The sequence below is a fragment of the Cygnus atratus genome, chromosome 2 (assembly GCF_013377495.2).
Source record: "Cygnus atratus isolate AKBS03 ecotype Queensland, Australia chromosome 2, CAtr_DNAZoo_HiC_assembly, whole genome shotgun sequence".
Taxonomy (NCBI): domain Eukaryota; kingdom Metazoa; phylum Chordata; class Aves; order Anseriformes; family Anatidae; genus Cygnus; species Cygnus atratus.
The window spans coordinates 109,287,713-109,309,089 of NC_066363.1; the positions used below are offsets into that span (position 1 = coordinate 109,287,713).

Consider the following 21,377-nt stretch of genomic DNA (forward strand, 5'->3'; position numbering starts at 1 on the left):
CACCAAATGACATATATAAAGCAACATTTGCCAACTTTTTTCGGTGTATTTCTTTGAACATTTAATTTTGGAAATATTGGGTTATTACAGTAAGTTCTGATGTTTTTTGCTGTAACATAATTTAGAGAAATAAGTTCTAACATGATTTAATATATGCACATAGTTTAATACATACACTACATATTTTCACCTTTAGTAGTTATCAACACTGAGAAAACAGAACTTCTCAAGTAAGTGCAGTTTTCCTATTGCACTGTCAACTACCAGCAAGCTAAACTGAAAGACTTTGTATTATGTAAGATGCACACCTTGAGGATGCTCACATTTCTTGTACTGCCCCTTTATAGATTGATCATACAATGGGCAAATTTATCTACAGGAGAAATGTCTTCACTTCTATGGGAAGTGAAGGAAGTCTAACACTTCTGTGCATACTGATATGTAAAAGTGACAATAAAACTAATTGGTTCTTGGAACAGAACCAGTGGGAATACCTGAGCTTTAATGGAAGGGCGCTATTACATTCTCCTGGTCTGTTCTGAAAGAGGACACAACCCTAAGTTGTTTATGTTTAAAATCTGCAAGCAACTTTCAAGTTAGTATTTTTAGGTACCAAATTAGTCCAGTCTCTAGTTTTATGTAACTTGAGTGAATTGCTGTTTTAATTGCAAATTCCTTTAAACCAGAAACTATGAGTATTATGTAGAGAATCTGAAATTGATATGCTCTCCTTTTATGTGACAGAAGAGTTAATGATAATATAGCATTGAGACGTTAAATATTTGGCCTTAAGGCAACTGCCATTTCATGAAATGTAGCTTTGGATGCATACTCGAAACACTGATTGGAAATTGTCCTTGAAATTAAAAGCCTGATGAGTCTACCAAATTCTAATATATACACAAGCAAACAGTTTACACTTCATGCATTTTCAAATAATAAAGACTAATTTTAAAGACTATTTTTTAAATAAAGGCACTAAAGTACTTACAATGTAAAATAACCTTGAGTTCAACAAGAAGTTTCTTTGAACCTCCATGACTGGTACCTGGGAGTTTTTGCATTGCTTCTCCTTTTTTATTCAAAATTTCTATTCTTAATGCCCCTATATTTAAACAGAAAAATGAAAGACTTTTAAAGTATGCTGTTTTTAAGTGACTGGAGATTTGTGGTGGTTTTTTTTTTTTTTTTTTTAACAGAGGTGAATAGTATCACTTTAAACTACCATCTTCCTTTTGAATATTCAGAAAAAGAAACTATACCTATTGGTGTACCAGCAAATCTTGTTTCATTTGGTAATAGCTCATCTCCTTCAGGCCATGTTACAGACAATTTGTCAGGAAGTCTAGTGAAAATGAGAGAAAGAACAGTTTTTCTGTGAGTTAAAAAAGAAAAAAGTAATTTATCTTCAGTAGAACATATATGAAGCTCTTTTTCTGAAAAAAGAAAAGGTTCAAAACCATTTGTTCTTGTTTAAGAGTTCCATTTTTTTTCGTTTCTGCTCAAACAGTTGACTGCCCTTCTATTGGGAATAAAACTAACCATATTTTTGTGCTCCCTGAAAAAATACTAAAACTCTTAATAGGAACTGCACAAGTAAATCATCACAATTCAGAGCTTACCTTGCCATTTCATCCTCTATGTATTTTTTAATAGCTTTGTCAGACACTGTTCTGTCAAGTTTTGAGATGGGAACAGTTTTCGTTTCAGCATACAATGCCTTAGGTTCCTGGAAAAAAGTTAAGTCAAGTTAAAAACAGCCAGATTATAATGCGTCTGAGAGAAAAACTTCTCTATCAAGGGACCGCACAGGTAGACAAAGACATAATGCAATATGTTAACAAATGCTACCTGGTGACTCATTGACCACTGTGGTAGAATTTGCTGAAATCACAAGGGTTAAAAATGGGCTTGCAATTTACTAGTGAGCCCAACTGTGATACTATATGTCGTATGGAAATTTAATTAATTTAAATTAATTGATCATTAATAATTATGTTTAATATGAGATTTGCATTAAAACTGATTTAAATAAGCAATTTGATTCTTTCTAAGCAATTTGATTTCTTTGCTAAATCCAGAATTGAACAGTTGTTGAAAAAAAAAAAAAAAAACAAAAAAAAACTTTTAAAGAAGTCTAATCTAGAATTAAGTTTACAGATTCCATAAGCATATTAGGTATGAGAACTCTCTTTATATTTGTCTTACCAAAGCAATTTGAACCTCTCCTCCAGTGGCAAATATATCCCCATCATGGTCTCCATACAAAAAAAAATTCTCGATGCTTCCATAGAATATTGGAAGAGTCTTAATGGTTTTCACCTGTTAGTTGAAGACAACAGGTAATTTCAATACATTAATTCTGCATTAAGTGTATTGTATTTGCCTTTTGTACAGTTCGAATGCTGTTACAACATAAACAAAAAAATTCTCAACATCAGTGAGGACCTAACTTACCAGCTGCCCAGTTTTGTACGTTTTCCCATCCCACTCTATTGCAGAATATACTGTCCAAGGGCTCTGCATTCTTTTGGATGGCAAATCAGTACGTGTCGTTATTCCTTTAAAGACCGTGAACTTTATCTGTTTGTCATATTTCTCATGACAGTCTTTGAGCCACAAAGCAAATTCTCTGTCAATTTTCATTCGCTGCTCCTATAAGGAGATGACAAAAGAAATGCATATTATCAATGTATTACAGAATGCAAACCTGACAATTTGTGAAGTATGAACAATTATAGGAGAAAAGTGATATTTTACTCAAAAAAATGGAATCTTCAGCTTGGAAACAGTACAATATTCCACAACAGTTACACTTCCAGCCAGAGAAAGTGTTTCCCTCAGCACTCATATTCTGTTATGAGGACAGTCTTTCCACAAAAATTGTTAAAGAAAATAAAAGGAAAGACAATCTTATTTTTTTCAGATTTAAAGAGTCGGCTTTAATACTCACTGAAACTGAGAGAAGCGTCCGCTACAAAGCCTGCAAAAGTGTCCAAGCTGAAAGTTCTTCAGTAGCAGAGAAATAACCAGTGAGACGAACAAATGACCCAAAAGTACACACTTCATTTATGCCAGAAAGCAATATGTAATAGATTAAAGTAATCACCTGTCCATTGAAGATTCTTGTGAACAGAGTATTCTTGTCTTTTAACTTCAGTTCTAGATCCATGAAAGTGAGTTTGTTTGTGCTGACCTGAAACTTATCATTGGTAAACAATGCGCCAGAAATTCTGTTGTAGCATTCAATTGGTGCCAATCCTCTCTTCTTTGGAGGAGCACACCAGTCAAAACTTAAACAAAAGAAGACAGACATTAAAATCATCTTCTACACAAAGGAAGGTGCTTACACCGTAGAAAAAGATTGGTCTACATTGTAGAAACTGATTATTACTTACTCTTCTACAGTTGTGTATGGGATTAATCTTCCATTCCAAAAACATTCAAAAATAGGTCTTTTTCCTCTGGCACCCTTTTCTACTATAAAGCAGTCGTAATCGTCATCATCATCATTTAACTCTTGATTAAAAAGAAGACATTCTCTATGAATAAAATTCTTAGAAACCAGTGTAATATCACACAACATAGCATTTAATGATTATCTATGCATAATAGGTTATGCACAGTAGCACTGCATATGCTATCAAGTTGGGTATTTACTAGCATTTTTTTGTTTAAGAAATACCAAACAAAGTGTAAGGAAAATTTTAAACAGAGGTTGAATATTTCCAAATTTTAAGTTGAATAAATAATACTTATTTCCCCCCCACCTTAATTCCATATGACGTTCTTCTAATATCATAAAATCTTCTCATTATTAAACTTCATTTATTGTGTTAAAGGAATTTCAAGGGGTGATGTTTTCCTTTTTTTTTTAAACACTAGCATTTAAACCTGAAAACCCATCAAGACTGCATAAAGCAAATTTTACATTTAGGGCTTAGTCTACATGTTGTCCTCTGCAGTATTCTGGTGTTATAATGTCTTGAATCAAACTGCTGCTCATTATTTTCTCAAAAATCTAACATCAGGAAACTGAAAATGTTTCAATCAGACTGCATTTTGTAAGAGTTTATAGTTTGATAGCAGAGGGAGTTATGTCAAAGAACAAGTTACCAAAATAACCAATGTCAGGAGGTGAAGTTCTCTGTTCTGCCACAATCCCATTTAGATGATTATTTACACTTCAATTCAATTTTTTTTCTATTTCATTAAAAGATTTGTAGTAGTAGGATTGTTTATAATATGACTTTGCCACTGATAAGCAGCATAACATTTCACTCACTTGATGGATAACATGGATCATCGGGGTATGTTTCTTTATCATACAGGAAGGGATGGTATCGGATGATGCCTTCCACTATACCTTCTCCTTCAACAAGCGCCTTAAACTCAAAACTATCTGCTGTAGTATTTATATACAACGTCTGCATGTCATCTTTGATCTCTCTAAGATTGACAATCTTTGGTACTTTTCCTTTTTCAAACATTGAAATCTGAAAAACAAACAACAAAAAAAGTTGATCCTCCTTAGACGAAAAAAACTAGAGTAATTAGCATTTCTGACATTTGTGTTAACTGTTAGCGAAATGCATTAGCTTCTATGCTGCAATGATAAATAATGTTACTTCTCAAAAACTAAATTACTTATGTATCTTAAAATGCTGCTGTAGTTCAAAATACATAATTTTTATCTATAGATATAAAATTTCTTACCTCAATGTCAATGTTGTTGAAAGGGCTTATCTCTTTTGTTACAGCATTAGTTTCATTCCCTTTTGGTCCATGGATATAATAGTGATAGATATGTCTGTAATATTTTTTAAATGAAAAATACATCTCCAAAAATTGAAATTAGAAAAAACGAACATTATAATTTTCAGTTAAACTCTGCAAACAACAAGCATACCTGGTACAGAATATTTACTAAAGACAGCGAGTTATTCTTTTTTACTTCTTTGAACTCTTACTTCCTTCACACATTCATTCATAGGATCAACTTTTGGATAAAACAATCAAGAACATTACAAATTGGAAAACAATACACAAGTGAAAAAAAATATTGTTGCTACATGGCTACAGATCCTTTACATCAAAGCACAAGCTAGTAAAACTGTAGGGTGTTTTGCGCTCTAGAGATTAAAATGAACTAGAGCCAAAAAAACCTCCCACATTGTTTCCAATTCTTTATATTGATCATTTGAATAGTAATAGAAGTATTTAACAATCCACCAGCCTTACATTATTAAAAAAAAAAAAGTTACCCTATTTCAATATAGACAGAGTTATGGATATGACCTGCATATTAGAAATACATGTTTTAAAATTTGTAAACGTTATGTACTAATAGTACCTGCATCCATTTCAGAAGCCACAAAGATCTATACTGTCAGATAGGTTAATTCTTTACGTTGAGATATGAAGTTAGGAGCTTAAATTCTATTTAATTCAACTTTTCAGCAAGCTAGCTAATTCTTCCAGCTTCCAAAGTTTGAGTCCTTAAACCTCATAGTAGTGGTTTGCAGAAAAATGAGTTTATACAAGCCAATGAGACTGAACGTATAAAAGAACCTAAATCAACCTGCAAGTGTTTATAACCTCTTTGCTTCTGACATCTACCACACTAAATGCATCCCAAGGAGAGATCCCAGGTCAAAATTCCTCATGCTCTCATTGCTCATGACTTTAGAGCAGACTGGTATGTCCTCATTGCAGAGCATTTTGCTTGCACCTCCTCCAGACCTCAAAAAGCGCCCTTGTGGTCTTGGGGATTCATCTTCCCTCCCTCCATTTCAAAGCATCCGAAATAATGAGGGCTGTTCTGTAGTCCAATAGAGCAGAATGAAACTAGTATCATCCTGTGTAGCAAAAGGCACAGCAGGAGGATATGCAGAGATGTTTGAGGGAATAAGGCCAGCTGAAATACTGGTAATGAATTGTATAACACTGTGAAGCAAAATCTGATTAGATTTGCCGTAACAGCTGCAAGGGCATAATTGAGTAAATGGTGCCTGTCTTTCCTCTCAAGTGGGAGCAGTTTTTTCACTTTGGGAGATCTCTGGAATGAAGATACACATGTAAATGCAGCTAATCATCAGAATAGACCCTAATGGGGTAATGGGGTACCTAAGTTATTTGTCAATGTAGATGTACCCCGAAATTTTCATATGGTTATAAAGGGTTTCAGTCACAAGTTATGTGAACAGCATTTAATATAATATTATCTAATTGTCATATTATGTATGACCCATTACTATTACAGTACAGGTAACAAAAAAAAAAATCAAATTATAGATTAGAAACCAAATTCTAGTTTGCCAGTTATTCAAAATTGGACTACATAACGCTAGTAGTGAGTGGTCAATATCATACAGAGTTCTCCCTCTAAGGCTGAGATGAAGCAGCATTTTTCTATATATATATATTTAAAAACACTATGAACACAAAGTTAGATACTAAGGTTAGGAGTACAGCTGTCAAAGTAACAACGTATTAAGTTACTCATAATTAGACTAGTAATTAATAACGTAACACCCAAATAGGTTAGTAATTAGAATGGATAATTATATAATAATTATCAAGTCACACTGATGTTGATGTTTGTAAATATCTTTCTTTGGATTGGGGACTTTTTCAGTTGTGCTGATTTTAGGAAAAACAGCTAAGACTACATCAACAAAATATATATTATCAACTGTCTTAACAGGAATATTAACAGGAATAAAGCCATTGATGATGTACTAATAGGAAGCAACTCATAATTCTCTGACTTTGTTAGTAGCCTAGTTTTAAATCAACTATAAAGCACCAACTTACGCCAGCTGCCTTGTCCAAAGGTGAAAGTAGTTTTTCAAGTACTGCATATGATCTAGTTGAACACCTGTAATGACAACTGCCGTGAAACTCTCTTTATCCCTTTCTTCTAATATTAGATTATGTAGAAATCTTTCATCATCACTTGTGATATGTGTAGAGTCAGTTGGCTACAAAAAGAGTAAAATAATAAGAGCAGGAATGTAAACTGAATTACTGAACTCCCATCAGCTTTGAAAGGACTAAAAATCAGAAGAGGAACGCAAACACACAACACTATGTATCACAAAGGACTAATGCTCAAAATGAAAGCTTCCATATTCAAAATAAATGAACTGAGAATCCGTGATCCAGTTCATTTTCAACGCACTCATCACTGCATTTTAAATGTTTAGAAGTTCATTTAATCATGCTTAATGTAGCACTGTCTAGTACCTATGTCCTCGTCTATCAAATGGAACAATCATGTGTCCAAGACATAAGAATTTATAAAGTAAATCACGCCAGAGGAGAAAAAAAAAAAAACAACACATTTTTTGTTTTTGAATGCATAGTCTGCTTTCTAGAACAGAACTCATAGAGGAAGAAACATGCTTTGGCTGTGAAACAGAAAATGTGAATCCTCAGTTCCAGCTGAAATATCTAGCAGTCTCACAGAAAAAATGAAGTTGTGATTGTCTTTTTCTGAATGAATGCACCTCACTTTTATAATGACAGGTTCCTAAGCTGCATAAAAACACAGTGGTTATTGTAATGCTTCATGCTGGACCAGTGGATAATTTTTGCATATGCTTCATCCAGAAAAGAAGGTATCTTGAACACAAAGATTGAGATCTTTCTAGAAATCGCAAATGACTGATACAGCTTCACCCCTTGTTTTGCAAGAAAGCAGGCAAAAAGGAAACATCACTAAATTGATTAAAGGATGCACCTCTGAGCTAACTGTAGGTAGCGAAATATGTTAGTCAACAGTGTCCTATTAAGGCTTACTTTCCCCAAGGAACCAAAGAGCTCTCCTTAACCAAAATGATAATTAAACCAGTTTTGGTGCCTTCCATCAAACTCAGATTGCAGTAATCCATTACAATTTCTATTTCTGACCTAACATTCACTTGGTCAACTACGTGTACTGCAGATCCTTTTTCAGGACATGCATGGGACAAATTCTGACGTTTAATTTCACGTCAGTATTCTAAACTTGCCTGGCTACTTCAATCATTTATACCTACTTCTTAGTCTCAAGTTGTCTATCCATCAACTCCACACTGTTGAGTTGCTCTTCTATCACTGCGTGCTTCAGCGTCTACAAGTATCCCATTACTTCCTTTAACACTACACATTGCAAGTGATGCAGAAGTGAAGACATCCCCAGATAAATATTACAAAAACACACAGGAATTATGTTACAAGAAATACTACAGGAAGTCATGTTAGCCTGGGAATGGCTTTCAATTAAAAATGAGAAAGCATTAAGGCTCCTTACCTTTCTGTTTCGAATATATCCACTATATATTGCTTCTTTGTTTTTCTCCTTCTTTTCAAAATCCTCTTTGGAAAGGACAAGTTCATGAACATCCTGAGAATCTGCAGGTTTGCTTATCATCTGTTTATATGTTAGTATTTAAAATCAAAATGAGAATTAAAATGAAAGCAATAAAATAATTTAGTGACATTATGTGACATCTCAAATGTTTTAAAATGAACCCAAGGATCAATATCTACTTACTCTGGCAGATTGTCCAACGAAGAATACTGCTTGTTTGCCTCCAACTCCAAAATATGAGATATCACTATTTAAGCTACGAGGTACTGGCAAAGGGCGAACATATCCTGAATGATCACTGAAAGTAAAAATGGCTTTAATAAGTTTTCTCAAGCCAATTATCATTTAAAGGAAAAAAAAAAAGGAAAGAAAAAAGAATCTTCTGATCTAACCAGCTTGTATTAAACTCTTCCCTGCAGTCCCTCTCTTCAAATGTCCTTTATTTCATAATTACAATTTCAATGAAAAGTAACATGCCTAAAGTTCCTGATGTACTTTTTTTATTTTAAAAGTATGTTGATAGAGTAACTTCTTTCTCTTTAAGTTATCTTATGTCTTCTGTCCCTTCTAACAAACCAAACTTCATTCAGTGAAACACATCTAACTTTAAAACCTGAATTACTCTTTCGCTTATGTACATTTTATTTTTTTTTACATTGAAAGACAGAAAGGGATTTGGCAGTGAAAATCTTACAGAAAAAGAAATATGCTACTGTACTTAAAAATTCTCTCCATTGCTAACTGTCTGAAACAGTGACATTGCCAATAGGTCTGCGCAATAGGTACTGTGGTACCAGCAATTATATACAGGTTTAAATGGTACAAGATAAGAGGCAAATCCCTCAGTGCTCTCCTTTGACTATGGCAAAATGTTAACTGTTATGCTTATGCTAATGAAAATAAATCATTAAGTGAGCCTTCTTCCTTATGACATAACACCTCAATGAAAATACTTTTGAGTCAAAATGAGAAATAATGCCAGCCATCTCTTAAACAGTCTTGAGGAGATTACAAACACCATCAATAATTCAATTCCATGTCTTTTGAATCAGCTTGGATGGATTAATAGTCTTATCTAGTTTAAGCAAACAACAGCAAAAACATCTGTCTCTTAAATTATAGCAATAATGAATGAAAAGGTGCAGACAAGTATCCTAGTGTAATTTACAGCTATGCTCTTATCAATATCAACCCACAATTTAAACCTATAGTTTAAAAATACTACACATTTCTGTTATTATTCGATTTACCTAGAGCAATTTCAAAAACAGTGTTTCTTTACTAACGACTGGACAAGATAACCTAGATATCAAAACCCCAAACCTTTTCAGCTCTATTATCACTTCCAACTGCTCCAGTACTCTTTACATTAGTTTCTCATAGGAGAAGTTATTTATGATTAAGGCTATGATCACGATCTTCAAAGAATCCTGTCCTAGGGTATTTTTCAGGTATTCTTAAATAAAAAATGACTAAAGCTCAAGAATTGTACGTAATTGTATGTAAAAGAATTGTACGTCTGGAATTTTTCTACAGTAGGGTTAAGTGTCACTGTACAGGTTGAAGGGAATGGACTTGGGAATGGACTGAAAACCGTAAAATGTATTATTGCAAGCATCAAGAAACACCATAAACTTCTACTTTCTTCTTTAAAGGCAAAAGACTTTTATTTTGCCTAGCCTTCTTCAACAGATACAGACATCTTCAGTTATAATTTTGCATTACATTGTATACAATTAAGTCAAAAGAAAAACAAGCAGAAACCTAAACTAAAACCCTGTATTCACTATACCCTTGGGGAACCAGTAACACTACATACACTGAATGTTTACTGTACTATTGAAAGGCTTTCAGGTAACAGATGAACATGGCTTAAGAGCTCTGCAGAACGCAGAATGCTCTTAGCTGTATGCAGACGAGCTGAAGACAGCTTAGAAAAGGCCATGATAATAAAAAAATGTTTTCGCAGTACCATAGCATTAGAAGAATATTTCTGTGTTATGAAACTTTTCTCTTTTCTCCTTACAGAAAATACATACCTACTGATGTGCAATCATACAATGACAGGCTTCAGGTAAGCACTGCTGAAGAGCTGTGCCTTAGAATGACATTGTACAAACATTTGTACAATTTGCCTATTGCAAAAACGATTAAAACTTTCTAACCTCTCAAAGTCACCTTGCCTTGTAAACTTTGACAATCTGTACACCGCCCAGTTGTTAAGCTCTTTAGAAGTCATTCCTCTTCCATTATCAATCACAGCAACAGCTGGTTTTCCATTGGAGTCATCAAATAACTGTTTGGGGGGGAAAAAAAAAAAACAACAACAAAAAACAAGGAGCACCAAAAAAATATATATAAAAAAAGGAAAACCACACCTGAGAAAAGCAGAATGTTTCTATCTTACCAATTTGATCTGTATGCTTCGAATACCAACATTTCGGGATGTGGCTGATAGAGAATTGTCAATCAACTCGGCAAGGGCAAATGCTAAAGAAATTAAAGAAAAATCACCCTATTAAAATCCTGTTCTTAAAAGACAGCATTTAGAAAACAGATGCACACTTGCAGTAGTTCCTTCTGAGCCATCAGGATAATACATTCCTGTCCTGGATTTATGTGGCAAGGTGTTGGTAGTGGAGGGAGGGCTGCAGGGGTGGCCTCTGTTAGCAGAGCCCAGCACTGCCCCATGTCAGATCAGAGCCAGCTCCAGCTGGCTCCAAAAGGGACCCACTGCTGGCCAAAGCTGAGACAGTGACTGACACTGGTTGCGCCTCTGCAGTAACATACTTTTAAAAAAAAATAAATCAAAATTGCTGTGTAGCAGGTGTGAAAGAAGAGAAAAAACATGAGAGAGACAGCCCTGCAGCCACCAAGGTCACTGAAGAAGGAGGGGAGGAGGTGTTCCAGGTGCTGGAGAAGATTTCTCTACAGCCTGTGAAGAGGACCCTTGTGAAACAGGTCGTCCCCCTTAAGCCGATGCAGAGGGCCGCACTGGAACAGTCATCTCTACACTGCAGCCCATGGAGGACCCCACTCTGCAGAAGGTGGAAGTGTCCACGAGCTGCAGCTTCTTTCAGGGGAGTCCATGCAGGAAACAAGCTCCTGGCTGGAATTACAGCCCATGCTGGAGTAGGCTGCTCCTGGAGGACTTCATCCTGTGGTATGGACCCATGCTGGAAGTGTTCTTGAAGGACCCCACGCTGGAGCAGTTCCTGAAGGACTGTAGCCCATGGGAGGGACCCCACAGTGGAGGAGGGGCATAAGTGGAAAAGAAAGTGCTATGAAATGACCACAAACCAAATTCCCCATTCCCTTGCACTGCTTGGGCAGGAAGATGGTAGAAGAGTCAGGAGGGAAGCTGAGTCTGTGAAGAAGGCAGTGTAGGGGGGAAGGTGTTTTTAGTACTCACTATCCTACTCTGCCACTATCCTGGCAATAAAGTTAATCCTCCCGAAACCAAGTCTGTTTTGCCATTAACTGTAACTGGTGATCAATCTCCCTGTCCTCATCTCAACCCACAAGTTTTTCCATCCTATATTCTCCCTCCATCCTGCTGAGGATGAAGAATGAGAGGGGTTTGGCAGGCAACCAGTGACCAGCTAAGGTTAACACCCTAAACGCAAATGGACCAGAAATAAACACTGTCAGAACTACCAAAATTACATAACACCTTGTTTATTAATGACATAGAAAGTGGGGCTGAAGGCACCCTCAACATGTTTGTCGACAAGCTGCATGGTGCAGTTGGTGTGCTGGAGGGAAGGGATGACATCCAGAGGGACAGGCTTGAGAGGTGAGTCCACGTGAACCTCATGAATTTCAACTAGTGCAAGATGCTGTACCTGTGTAGGGGTAATCCCAAACATCAGTACAGGCTCGCGGGTAAATGGACTGAGAGCGGTCACTCAATACATAAACGGGGCCATAAAACGAAGATGGGAAGAGCCTCATTACCAGGGTGTGCTGTGATAGGACAAGGAGTAATGGTTCTAAATTACAAGAGGGCAGATTTAGAACAGGCGTAAGGAAGAAATTATTTACTGTGAGTGGTTAGATACTGGAACAGGTTGCCCAGAGAAACTGTGGATATCCGCTCCGTGGACAAGTTCAAGGCCAGGTTGGACGGGACCTTGACAAACCTGACCTTGTGGAAAATGTCCCTATCCATGGGGAGGGGGGGGATGGAACTACATGATATTTAAAGGTCCCTTCCAATTCAAGCCATTCTGATTCCACAATCAAAGAACAGCGGCCCTTTATCAAGTATGAACATCAACATAATGAACTAGTCAGAGATACCCTTAAGAGAGGTTGTAAATAAGCAGCGTTAGCTGCAGTACCCTTACAGACACTCAAAACTGCTATTTGCTCTAAGTCAATTCTAGGATGTAATAAACAAAAGTGGACTTAGTTACTGATGTGTTCAAAAGTTATACAATTTGTAGTCTTAATAGCTTTAGGATTGGAGAGCTGTGACACGCACAGCACCAGAACTTTTGGACTGTTTTTAAAGGCTTTTTAGTAGCAAGATGGATGATTCACAGCATGAATTCTCCTCTTTTCCAGGTCACCTATTGCAGAGTACATGTCAGGTAAAGAACTCACTTAAATACATATGAAAAGTTCCTCACAAGTGCCTGAAGCTTGCATTCCCTCTTCTAGCAAGAGACAGGCTGCTTTAGCAATAACATGACAGAGAAAAACGTAGTAGTGAAGTTTACTACTATTAAAAGTTGGATTTACTACTAAAGAAACCAACAACCTTCACAAAGACAATGTTGAGACCCCGTATTTAAATAATTTCTGACTCATGAATTAATATGCTTCAGGTATTTGGGCAACAGCATGAAGGGTGAGAAAACAGTACATGTATGTTGGTAATACTGCCAGATGGACCCAATCAAGAACTCAAAATGTTTCTAACACAGCAAATTGTCGAGTAACTTTGACATCTAGGCCCACAGACATCGACAGGCATGATCAAATTTTTCCTCTCCTGTGGATTTCCTTTCCTTCAATGCTTCTGGAATTAATAGATCTGTCAAAGACGCTACTATATCCTACATTCAAACCGTATTGCAATGTAATGTTTTTAGATGTCACTAGAAGATTTGACATTGATAGCACCTTCTGTTACCCAGAGATTTTCCATCACTGGAGTTATGTACTTTTTTAGCTACATGGTAATGCACTTCAATACTGTCCTTTTGAAGCAGATGGCGGCAGACATGATTTTTGCACGTGCTTCATATACTTTCATGAAAAGGTGTACTAAATGATGCAGGCATTGATGCATTCAGTACTGCATGGAAGTGAGCACAATGTTAAGTGATGGAAGTGAAAAATGTCTTATCAAGAACAGAAAGGAAACAGCAAAGAAATCAACTGTACCAGTAAATAAAGGAAAATAGAACATATATGTGTATTATCATTTCATTTCATAGTAGCATATTGAGGCCTGCTGAGAGAAGGAAAGAGAGGTTTTCCTACCAAGGGAATGATTAGTATTTCACAGGAGAGGAGCAGTAGCTGCAAAATACATGATCACTTATAGTAGATGTGTAGTACTGAATGATTTCATATTCATCAAGAACTTATGAGATTTAACAGTTCCTTCTGTCAAACCAACTGTTTGTTTGATTGCAGTGCTGTTAAAGTGAAAATAGAATGAGAGTTGGATTGCTCATTTGAATCTAGTCAAATTCTGTGACTGCTGAGAATGGAAATGCTTCTAGTTAACCCAACTCTAGCAGTGAGGACAATACTTCTGTGTTTTTTGGAATGTACACATTTATCTAAAAGTACTTTTGTCACATTTTTTTCTATTAGCCTGCACTAATGTCTGTAAACAAACAATAACTCAACACTGACAAAAATCATGACAAAGAAATCTCATTCTACTGATCTTGTTATTTCTCTTGTAATCTATTCACACATGCAAAACTCACAGCTTAAAACAGCAAATAACTTCAGAATCCAAAGATGAGAGTGGAAAAACAAACAGAGAACATTTGCCAATAACAGAAAAATCTGATGAGTGAAATTAGCAGAAAAGTCAGATAACCTAAGATAAGATGCTAACCATCTACCTCTGGGCGGCTTCAGTATCCATAATACGCCACAGTGCATGTCACTGAAATATGACACGAGGTAGCAGTATAATTTTCTAATGTTTGTTCTTCAGAAATGAAACAAGTCCTGTTCAGCATTAAGATCTATCACCCCGACACACATATATGGTATCTGCTAGCTTCATATAAGCTAGCATCATCTGCTAGCTTGTATCTGCTTCTTCATATTCTCCAAAGGAACAGTCCCACTGTTGACAACACTTTGCTGTACCTTACAGAATCACAGAATGGCTGAGGTTGGAAGGGACCTCTGGAGGTCATCTGGTCCAGCAGGGCCACCTAGGGCAGGTTGCCCAGGACTGTTCAGATGTTCTTGCCTTTGGAAATCATTTTCAGTAGTTGCCCCGGAAGGTTCACACCTGCCAGTTGATTTCTAAGAATTACCTCCTCAAAGCATGAGAACAATTCATTCTAACATGCAGAAAATTAAGTATGGCAACAGCCCAAAACAGATGAATAAGAGACTCCTGAGATCAACTGCTGACAAGAAGTACACAAGAGGCTGAAGAGAGGATGGGCTACCCAGCAGGAATACAGAGCCATTGATCAAGTGGGAAGGGGTAGTGTTTGGAAACCCAAAACTCAGACTTGGAACTAGTGAGGGACGTGAAAAGCAATGAGAAGGGCTTCTGCAGGTTATGTTGCTAGCAAAAGGAAAGCTACAGTAAGTATGGATAAGTATGGATATATGCTGACCTATATGGCAGGGGACACAAAGACAACAGACACTGAAAGGGCCGAGGTACTTAATATGCTTTCCTACCCCACCCTCATCCTTTGATCTTCACTTGCAAGGTTTGCCCTGAGTTCTACCAGATCCCTAAACCTACTAGCAGAATGTGTGGGGAAAAAATCATCCCCTCCAATACATGAAGACACAGGGAGCTCACATAAGCCTATGCATCCAAAGGACACTAAGGAAGCTGTCTGATTCCATTGCAAGGCCGCTCTGTACTATCTTTGGTGACTGGGGCAGTTTAGTGGTGACAGCAGAAAAGCAAGCATCTTCTTCATGAAGGGCAAGGAGGATGTAGGGAGCTACAGGTCGGTATCCTGACCTCAGTCTCCACAAAAGGAACAGGTCCTTGCAGAAGACATTTCCAGGCATGCGAAAAGTGACATGGAAACAGCCAGAGTGGTTTTTACCAAAGACAAATCATGCCCAACCAATCTGATTGTCTGCTATAATGAGACGACTGTCTCTGTGGACAAGGGAAAAGCAGTGGATGTTATATAGCTTGACTTTAGCACAGTCTCTGATGTGGTGTCTCACAGTAATCTTATAGACAAATTGCTAGACAGATGAACATAATAAGGTGGGTTAAAAATTGGCCAGGCCAACAAACTCAGAATGTTGCAATCAGCAGCACGAAGTTCCAACTGACAGCCAGTTACTAGCGCTGTCCCACAGGAAACAAAAATAGGGTCAGCAACACTTAATGTCTCTGTGCTCTCAGTAAGTTAGTTCACGCCAAAACCAAACTTGGGAAAGTGGTGAATGTAATGGAAGGCAGGGCTACAATGCAGAAGGACCCTGACAGGAATCTCAAGAAGTTCAACAAAGGCAAATCCAAAGTCCTGCACTAGGGATACATTAAGCCCATGCAGCAGTACACACTGGGAAGCACACTTGCTCTAAAGCAGCTTTACAGGAAAATCTCAGGATGCTGGTAGGCATCACCTTGAGTATCAGTCAACGGTACACTCCTGTGACTAAGAATGCCAACAGCATGAAGAGTTGTATTAAGCAGTGTAGGCCAGCCCATTAAGGGAAGTGATTCTTCCTCTCTATTCAGTACTTGTCAGACTGAATTTCAGGTCTTTGAAAGACACTAAAATACTGAACTGAGTCCAGAAGAGGCCTCCAGATAATCAGAGGACTTGAGCACAGGACGTACAAATAGAGGCTGACAGAACTGAGATCATTCAGACTTAAAAGAAGGCTAAGGGAGACTTATTGCTGTCTTCGTGTTAGGAGGGTACAAAGATGAAGCCAAACTCTTCTCAAAGGTGTACAGTGACAGAACAGGAAGCAACAGACAAAAGCTGGAACATGGAAAATTCATTAGACAAAGACGTATGTGTATATATATATATATATATTCTATAATCATAGCAATGGACAAGTTATTAGAACATGCTGCCCAAACAGGTTATGAATATCTCTCATGGAAACAGTCAAATCTCCAGTGGGCTTGTCCAGACACCTCATCTAATTAACTCTGCTTTGCGCAGGGGTGATGATACGACCTCTAGAGAACCTTTCTGACTTAAATTATTCTAGGATATGACGAAACAGTTTTGCATCTCCAAGACTTCCCTACCTTTCCTTGAAAAACCCTTGGATGGCTACTGCAGGTAATGATTACCATACAGAGATTGTAATTTTCAACATCATCAGTTTCAACCATCAATTTGGTGTCATGAGGAAATGAAGCAGTAGTCTACTTTTACAAAAGCCCTGAGCTTAACCTCAAGGGCAGAAGCATCAAGTTCAGTTTAAGAAGTTATACATAGACAAGAAATGCTGAGGCCAGTTTGTACTGCTGTACCTGGGTTTTATTTTGTTTTAAAAAAGTACAAACAAGAGCCTTAATTAAGTAGAGCAGAATGTAAATGCCTAGAAAAAAGAACTTCTGTGATCCATAACTGGCACAGAAAATGTGAACAACAAATGATGCTTTAAGGTCTCTCCCCTGGCATACAAAGTAGAGTCTACCAATGAAAAAAATGCTAAATAGTTCAATCTATACAAAAATACATGACATTTCACATCACATGCAATTAAGCTGGGGGCACAAAACTACAAATTATTATGAATACTAAAAATTTACATAGTTCAGAAGGTAACTGGACATGCTTATGGAAAAGAGAAATTTACAGGCATGAACTCAAAAGTCCCTAAATTACTTTTTTTGCACCTCTGCCTTTCTGTTCTCATATTACTTTCTCAGGTCTCTGATATTGGTTGCTGGTGGGAACTAAAAGAAGAACTAGGCAGGCACTGAACCAAAACAGTGTCTTTGGGGGAGCTGGGAGGCGGACCAGCGAATGAAGAGCAGAAAGAGAGTGAGGGGGCAAAAAGAGAATGTTACTTTAAAAATGCAATTGCTATTTATAGATACTGATGAGATTTTTTTTTTTTTGAAACAAATAGTTGTGGGAATGGTTTAGAGTTTGAGTCTTGATGTTTGCATTTTTCCAGGCAATTTTGAGCCTGCTGTACCTAAGATGTACATACTTAAAACGCAATCATTACTCCAGATATTTTTTTCAGGGAAATCATGAAAGTACTTTTTTTCAATAAAATAATACAAAATGCTAGTTACGCATTTAAAATATGAGCTAGATAAAAACTAAAACATACCTCTCTCTCCCCCTCCCCCCCATATTTCAAGTAAATTTTACCAATGAGAACAAGCATTAAGACTCAAGTCATTTTATGTCTAAAATACTCAAACTTCTTACAGGTGTATTTGGGAAGGTACTCCTGTAAAAATGGCCATGAAAGAATCCAGACAGAGTCATGTTTAAAAGAACAATTTGTTTAAACACTGTAATTAAGTTTCCTTTTACAGCTAAGGAAACTATATTTTCCACCAGCTGCAACTACAAGTTACATTGTTCATAACCATTACATTCATATAAACATCATTTATGTAAGATTATTTTGGCAAATACTTACGCAAAGGATTTTGCCCTTCACTGGCATAATATTCATACATTCCACTTTTGACAAGTGTATCATAGTGGGGCAGGAAGTCAATTCGCTCCTTTGTTGCTGTAAGTAGCACTTGATCAACAGACTGTAGTAGATATAAAGTAATTCCATCCTGAACAAGATCACCTGCAATAAAGAGGAAGTATAAAGTATACCGCAGAGCATTCACTGCACTCATCGACTTCTCAAAAACAGTACCATGTTTAGCCTCTGTATTTGCTCAGGCTCTGGCTACTCAGCCTCCTGGCACAACACCTAATTTAAAATCTTTCCACATTTCCAAGCCTAATAATGCAATAATAATAATTCTCTGGTAAGAGCTATTAATGAGCCATTTTTCCTATTATTTACAGATTTTGTGATGGAACTACAAAAAAAATCTTTAATAGTTGTAAACATACTATCAGTTGTTAAAAACTTTTCAGTTTTGTGAACCTCAATTTTGTAACAAATCTTGGCAAAGTATTACAGAATTTTTATTTCCAGTTAATTGCTGCATGTAATAGAGTAAAAAAAAGAAAAGAAAAAGCATCATATGATCTTTAGAATCAATATAAGAGACAGCTGTATTTATTTTGCCATCTAAGATACTTACCGAAGTTGTCTTCTGTAATTTCTTTCCTGTTTGTTGTGGTGAGAACAAAGTTTTCATCAGAAGGTATGCCAAACGCCTACAAAAGTGGAGGTCATTTAGTTACGATAAGGAACTACTCCATAAAGTGTTCTGATAAATGAAAAAGAACACTGCTCTTTCTATTCACTTTGCCACAAATTACTAAAAAGCGACCAGATATTTTTCCCAGAAGTAGAAAAAACGAAGTCCAGGACTTAATTTCGTTTGCTTTCTCAACTTAGCTGAAGTGGTTTGCCTTCTTTCTTAAAATAATGTTCTAGGGAACAACAGGAGTTTTAAGGAGGAGGAACCATCTTACAGGTAATCACCTCGGAAGCTGAATAATGAGACTAACAGTTCTACCACAGACTGCACAACTTGAACAGTAATGATCTACGTGACCCATATTTAATTATGCTTTAAGGCATTAAACCAAACATGCTGAAATGCTTGTTTTCCAATTATACCATGCATGAAAAATTAAGATTGCTTTTAGAAAATCTTTCTCATTAAAACACTCAGGTATGTTCTTCGAAACCTAAATAATTTGCCCCCTGCTCTTTCCAACTTTTGAATGCTTCTGTAGCTTTGGACTTTTTATCCTGCTTTCTACATGCCTCTACACGCCCTGATCTCTGCACCCTGGCATCCAACATTAATATCTCTTTCTGAAAATAACATATCAGGTATCTGTATTTTTTTTACTGCCTTTCCAAATCTTTGAGACTCCAATTCTGGTGAAAGCCAACTCTGGTCATGTTTAATTCCATCAACCCTTTTAAACCTGGTCCTCTCTTAGACAGATCTCTCCCTGAAGCTCTTGCATTACATGTAACTACCTGCTCTGATCATTTCCCATATCTATTTCTTTCTATCCCTAGTGCTAAAACTCTCAAAAATATTTTTAAACGACTGCTTAAGGTTTCATCAGAGAAGTCTGCTTCCTATCTTCCAACTACCTTCACCCTGGTTGCTACCATGTTAAAGATACAGTTAGCATCCATTAGCAAAATACCTTAACAAACAAATTATCACATTTCTCACTGCACTTGGTACAAATGAAACAAATGGACATGACATGAAGTGATTGATGTTCAGACTCAAAAATGTAATAATTACTCTAGACTCTTAACTGTTATGTAAAAGTCACTTCAACTTAACCTCTCACAGCGCACAGATTTCCACATAGCAAAGCCATGCAGGAAAATAATGCTCAGAACAAGGAAAAGATGGGCAGAGGCCAACGGGTGATGTTCAACATGGCTCAGTGCCGGGTTCTGCACTTTGGCCACAACAACCCCATGCAGCACTACAAGCTTGGGGCAGAGTGCCTCAAAGCTGTGCAGAGGAAAAGGATCTGGGGGCGCTGATTGATGCTCGCCTGAATATGAGCCGGCAGTGTGCCCAGGTGGCCAAGAAGGCCAACAGCGTCCTGGCTTGTGTCAGGAATAGTGCAGCCAGCAGGAGCAGGGAGGTGATCGTTCCCCTGTACTCAGTTCTGGTGAGGCCGCACCTCAAGTGCTGTGTTCAGCTTTGGGCCCCTCACTACAAGAAGGACATCGAGACCCTGGAGCGTGTCCAGAGAAGGGCTACGAAGCTGGTGAAGGGCCTGGAACACAAGTCCTGTGAGGAGCGGCTGAGGGACCTGGGGGTGTTTAGTCTTGAGAAGACGAGACTCAGGGTAGACCTTATTGCTCACTGCAACTACCTGAAAGGAAGCTGTGGGGAGCTGGGGGTCTGCCTCCTCACACAGATAACCAGTGATAGGACCACAAGGAATGGCCTCAAGTTGTGCCAGGGGAGGTTCAGGTTGGAAATGAGGAGACATCTCTTCTCAGAAAAAGCAGTCAGGCATTGGAACGGGTTGCCCAGGGAGGTGGTGGCATCACCGTCCCTGGGGGTGTTCAAGGAAAGGTTGGACGTGGTGTGTAGGGACGTGGTCTAGTGGGTGACATTGGTGGTAGGGGGATGGTTGGACCAGATGATCTTGGAGGTCTTTTCCAACCTTAACGATTCTAAGATTCTATGAAATAAGTAATTAAAATACGGATACTATAAAACTAACATCCTACCGTGATCTTGGAGGTTAACAGTGAATAACTGGAGAGTTTTGAATCTGAGAGCACAGACAAGCATATTCTCCTTCCAGGTATAACAGTTTCCCTGTTTTCTCTACCGCCCCAAAACTTCTGCTTTCAAAACGTTGTGAAGAGCCCAATATTTATCTGAAGCATAAGAAAGTAGGATGAGGTAGTCCGTGCACAAGACATGAGCCTGCTGTCTGAGTAGGGGCAGCTCTCTCCTTTCTGTGCTCTCACTCACTGCATGAGCGGATCTCAGTGAAGCTGACGTAACCACAGGCTCGTAGGCAGCTCTACACCCGCATTTCCTGGGTGTGCCCAGCGTTACTCCATGTACTGGCAGCAGCTCCTTTCTGTGTAACTCTGGTTGTCATTTGGAGGTAAGTTACTATGCAGGTTCACAGACCAAGTTCAGTGGTCATTAACTGCAGATAACCTGTTGTTTTTACTCACGTAGCAATTTAAGAAGCTT

The 21,377-nt window shown here is 37.6% G+C and overlaps 1 protein-coding gene across 1 annotated transcript in view; it reads right to left on the reverse strand.

The window, feature by feature from the left end:
- Positions 1-21,377, reverse strand: part of SMCHD1 (structural maintenance of chromosomes flexible hinge domain containing 1) — an 83,747-nt gene that overhangs the window by 51,573 nt on the left and 10,797 nt on the right. The window contains exons 2-17 of the mRNA XM_035563999.2: positions 18,807-18,882; positions 18,176-18,337; positions 10,764-10,846; positions 10,522-10,652; positions 8,540-8,654; positions 8,297-8,416; positions 6,817-6,983; positions 4,717-4,810; positions 4,286-4,496; positions 3,399-3,519; positions 3,110-3,293; positions 2,458-2,655; positions 2,209-2,322; positions 1,623-1,729; positions 1,263-1,345; positions 992-1,105 (exon numbers count right to left, since the gene is read on the reverse strand). Coding sequence (XP_035419892.1) covers positions 992-1,105; positions 1,263-1,345; positions 1,623-1,729; positions 2,209-2,322; positions 2,458-2,655; positions 3,110-3,293; positions 3,399-3,519; positions 4,286-4,496; positions 4,717-4,810; positions 6,817-6,983; positions 8,297-8,416; positions 8,540-8,654; positions 10,522-10,652; positions 10,764-10,846; positions 18,176-18,337; positions 18,807-18,882 — 2,080 coding nt within the window. The remainder of the gene's footprint in view (positions 1-991; positions 1,106-1,262; positions 1,346-1,622; positions 1,730-2,208; positions 2,323-2,457; positions 2,656-3,109; positions 3,294-3,398; positions 3,520-4,285; positions 4,497-4,716; positions 4,811-6,816; positions 6,984-8,296; positions 8,417-8,539; positions 8,655-10,521; positions 10,653-10,763; positions 10,847-18,175; positions 18,338-18,806; positions 18,883-21,377) is intronic.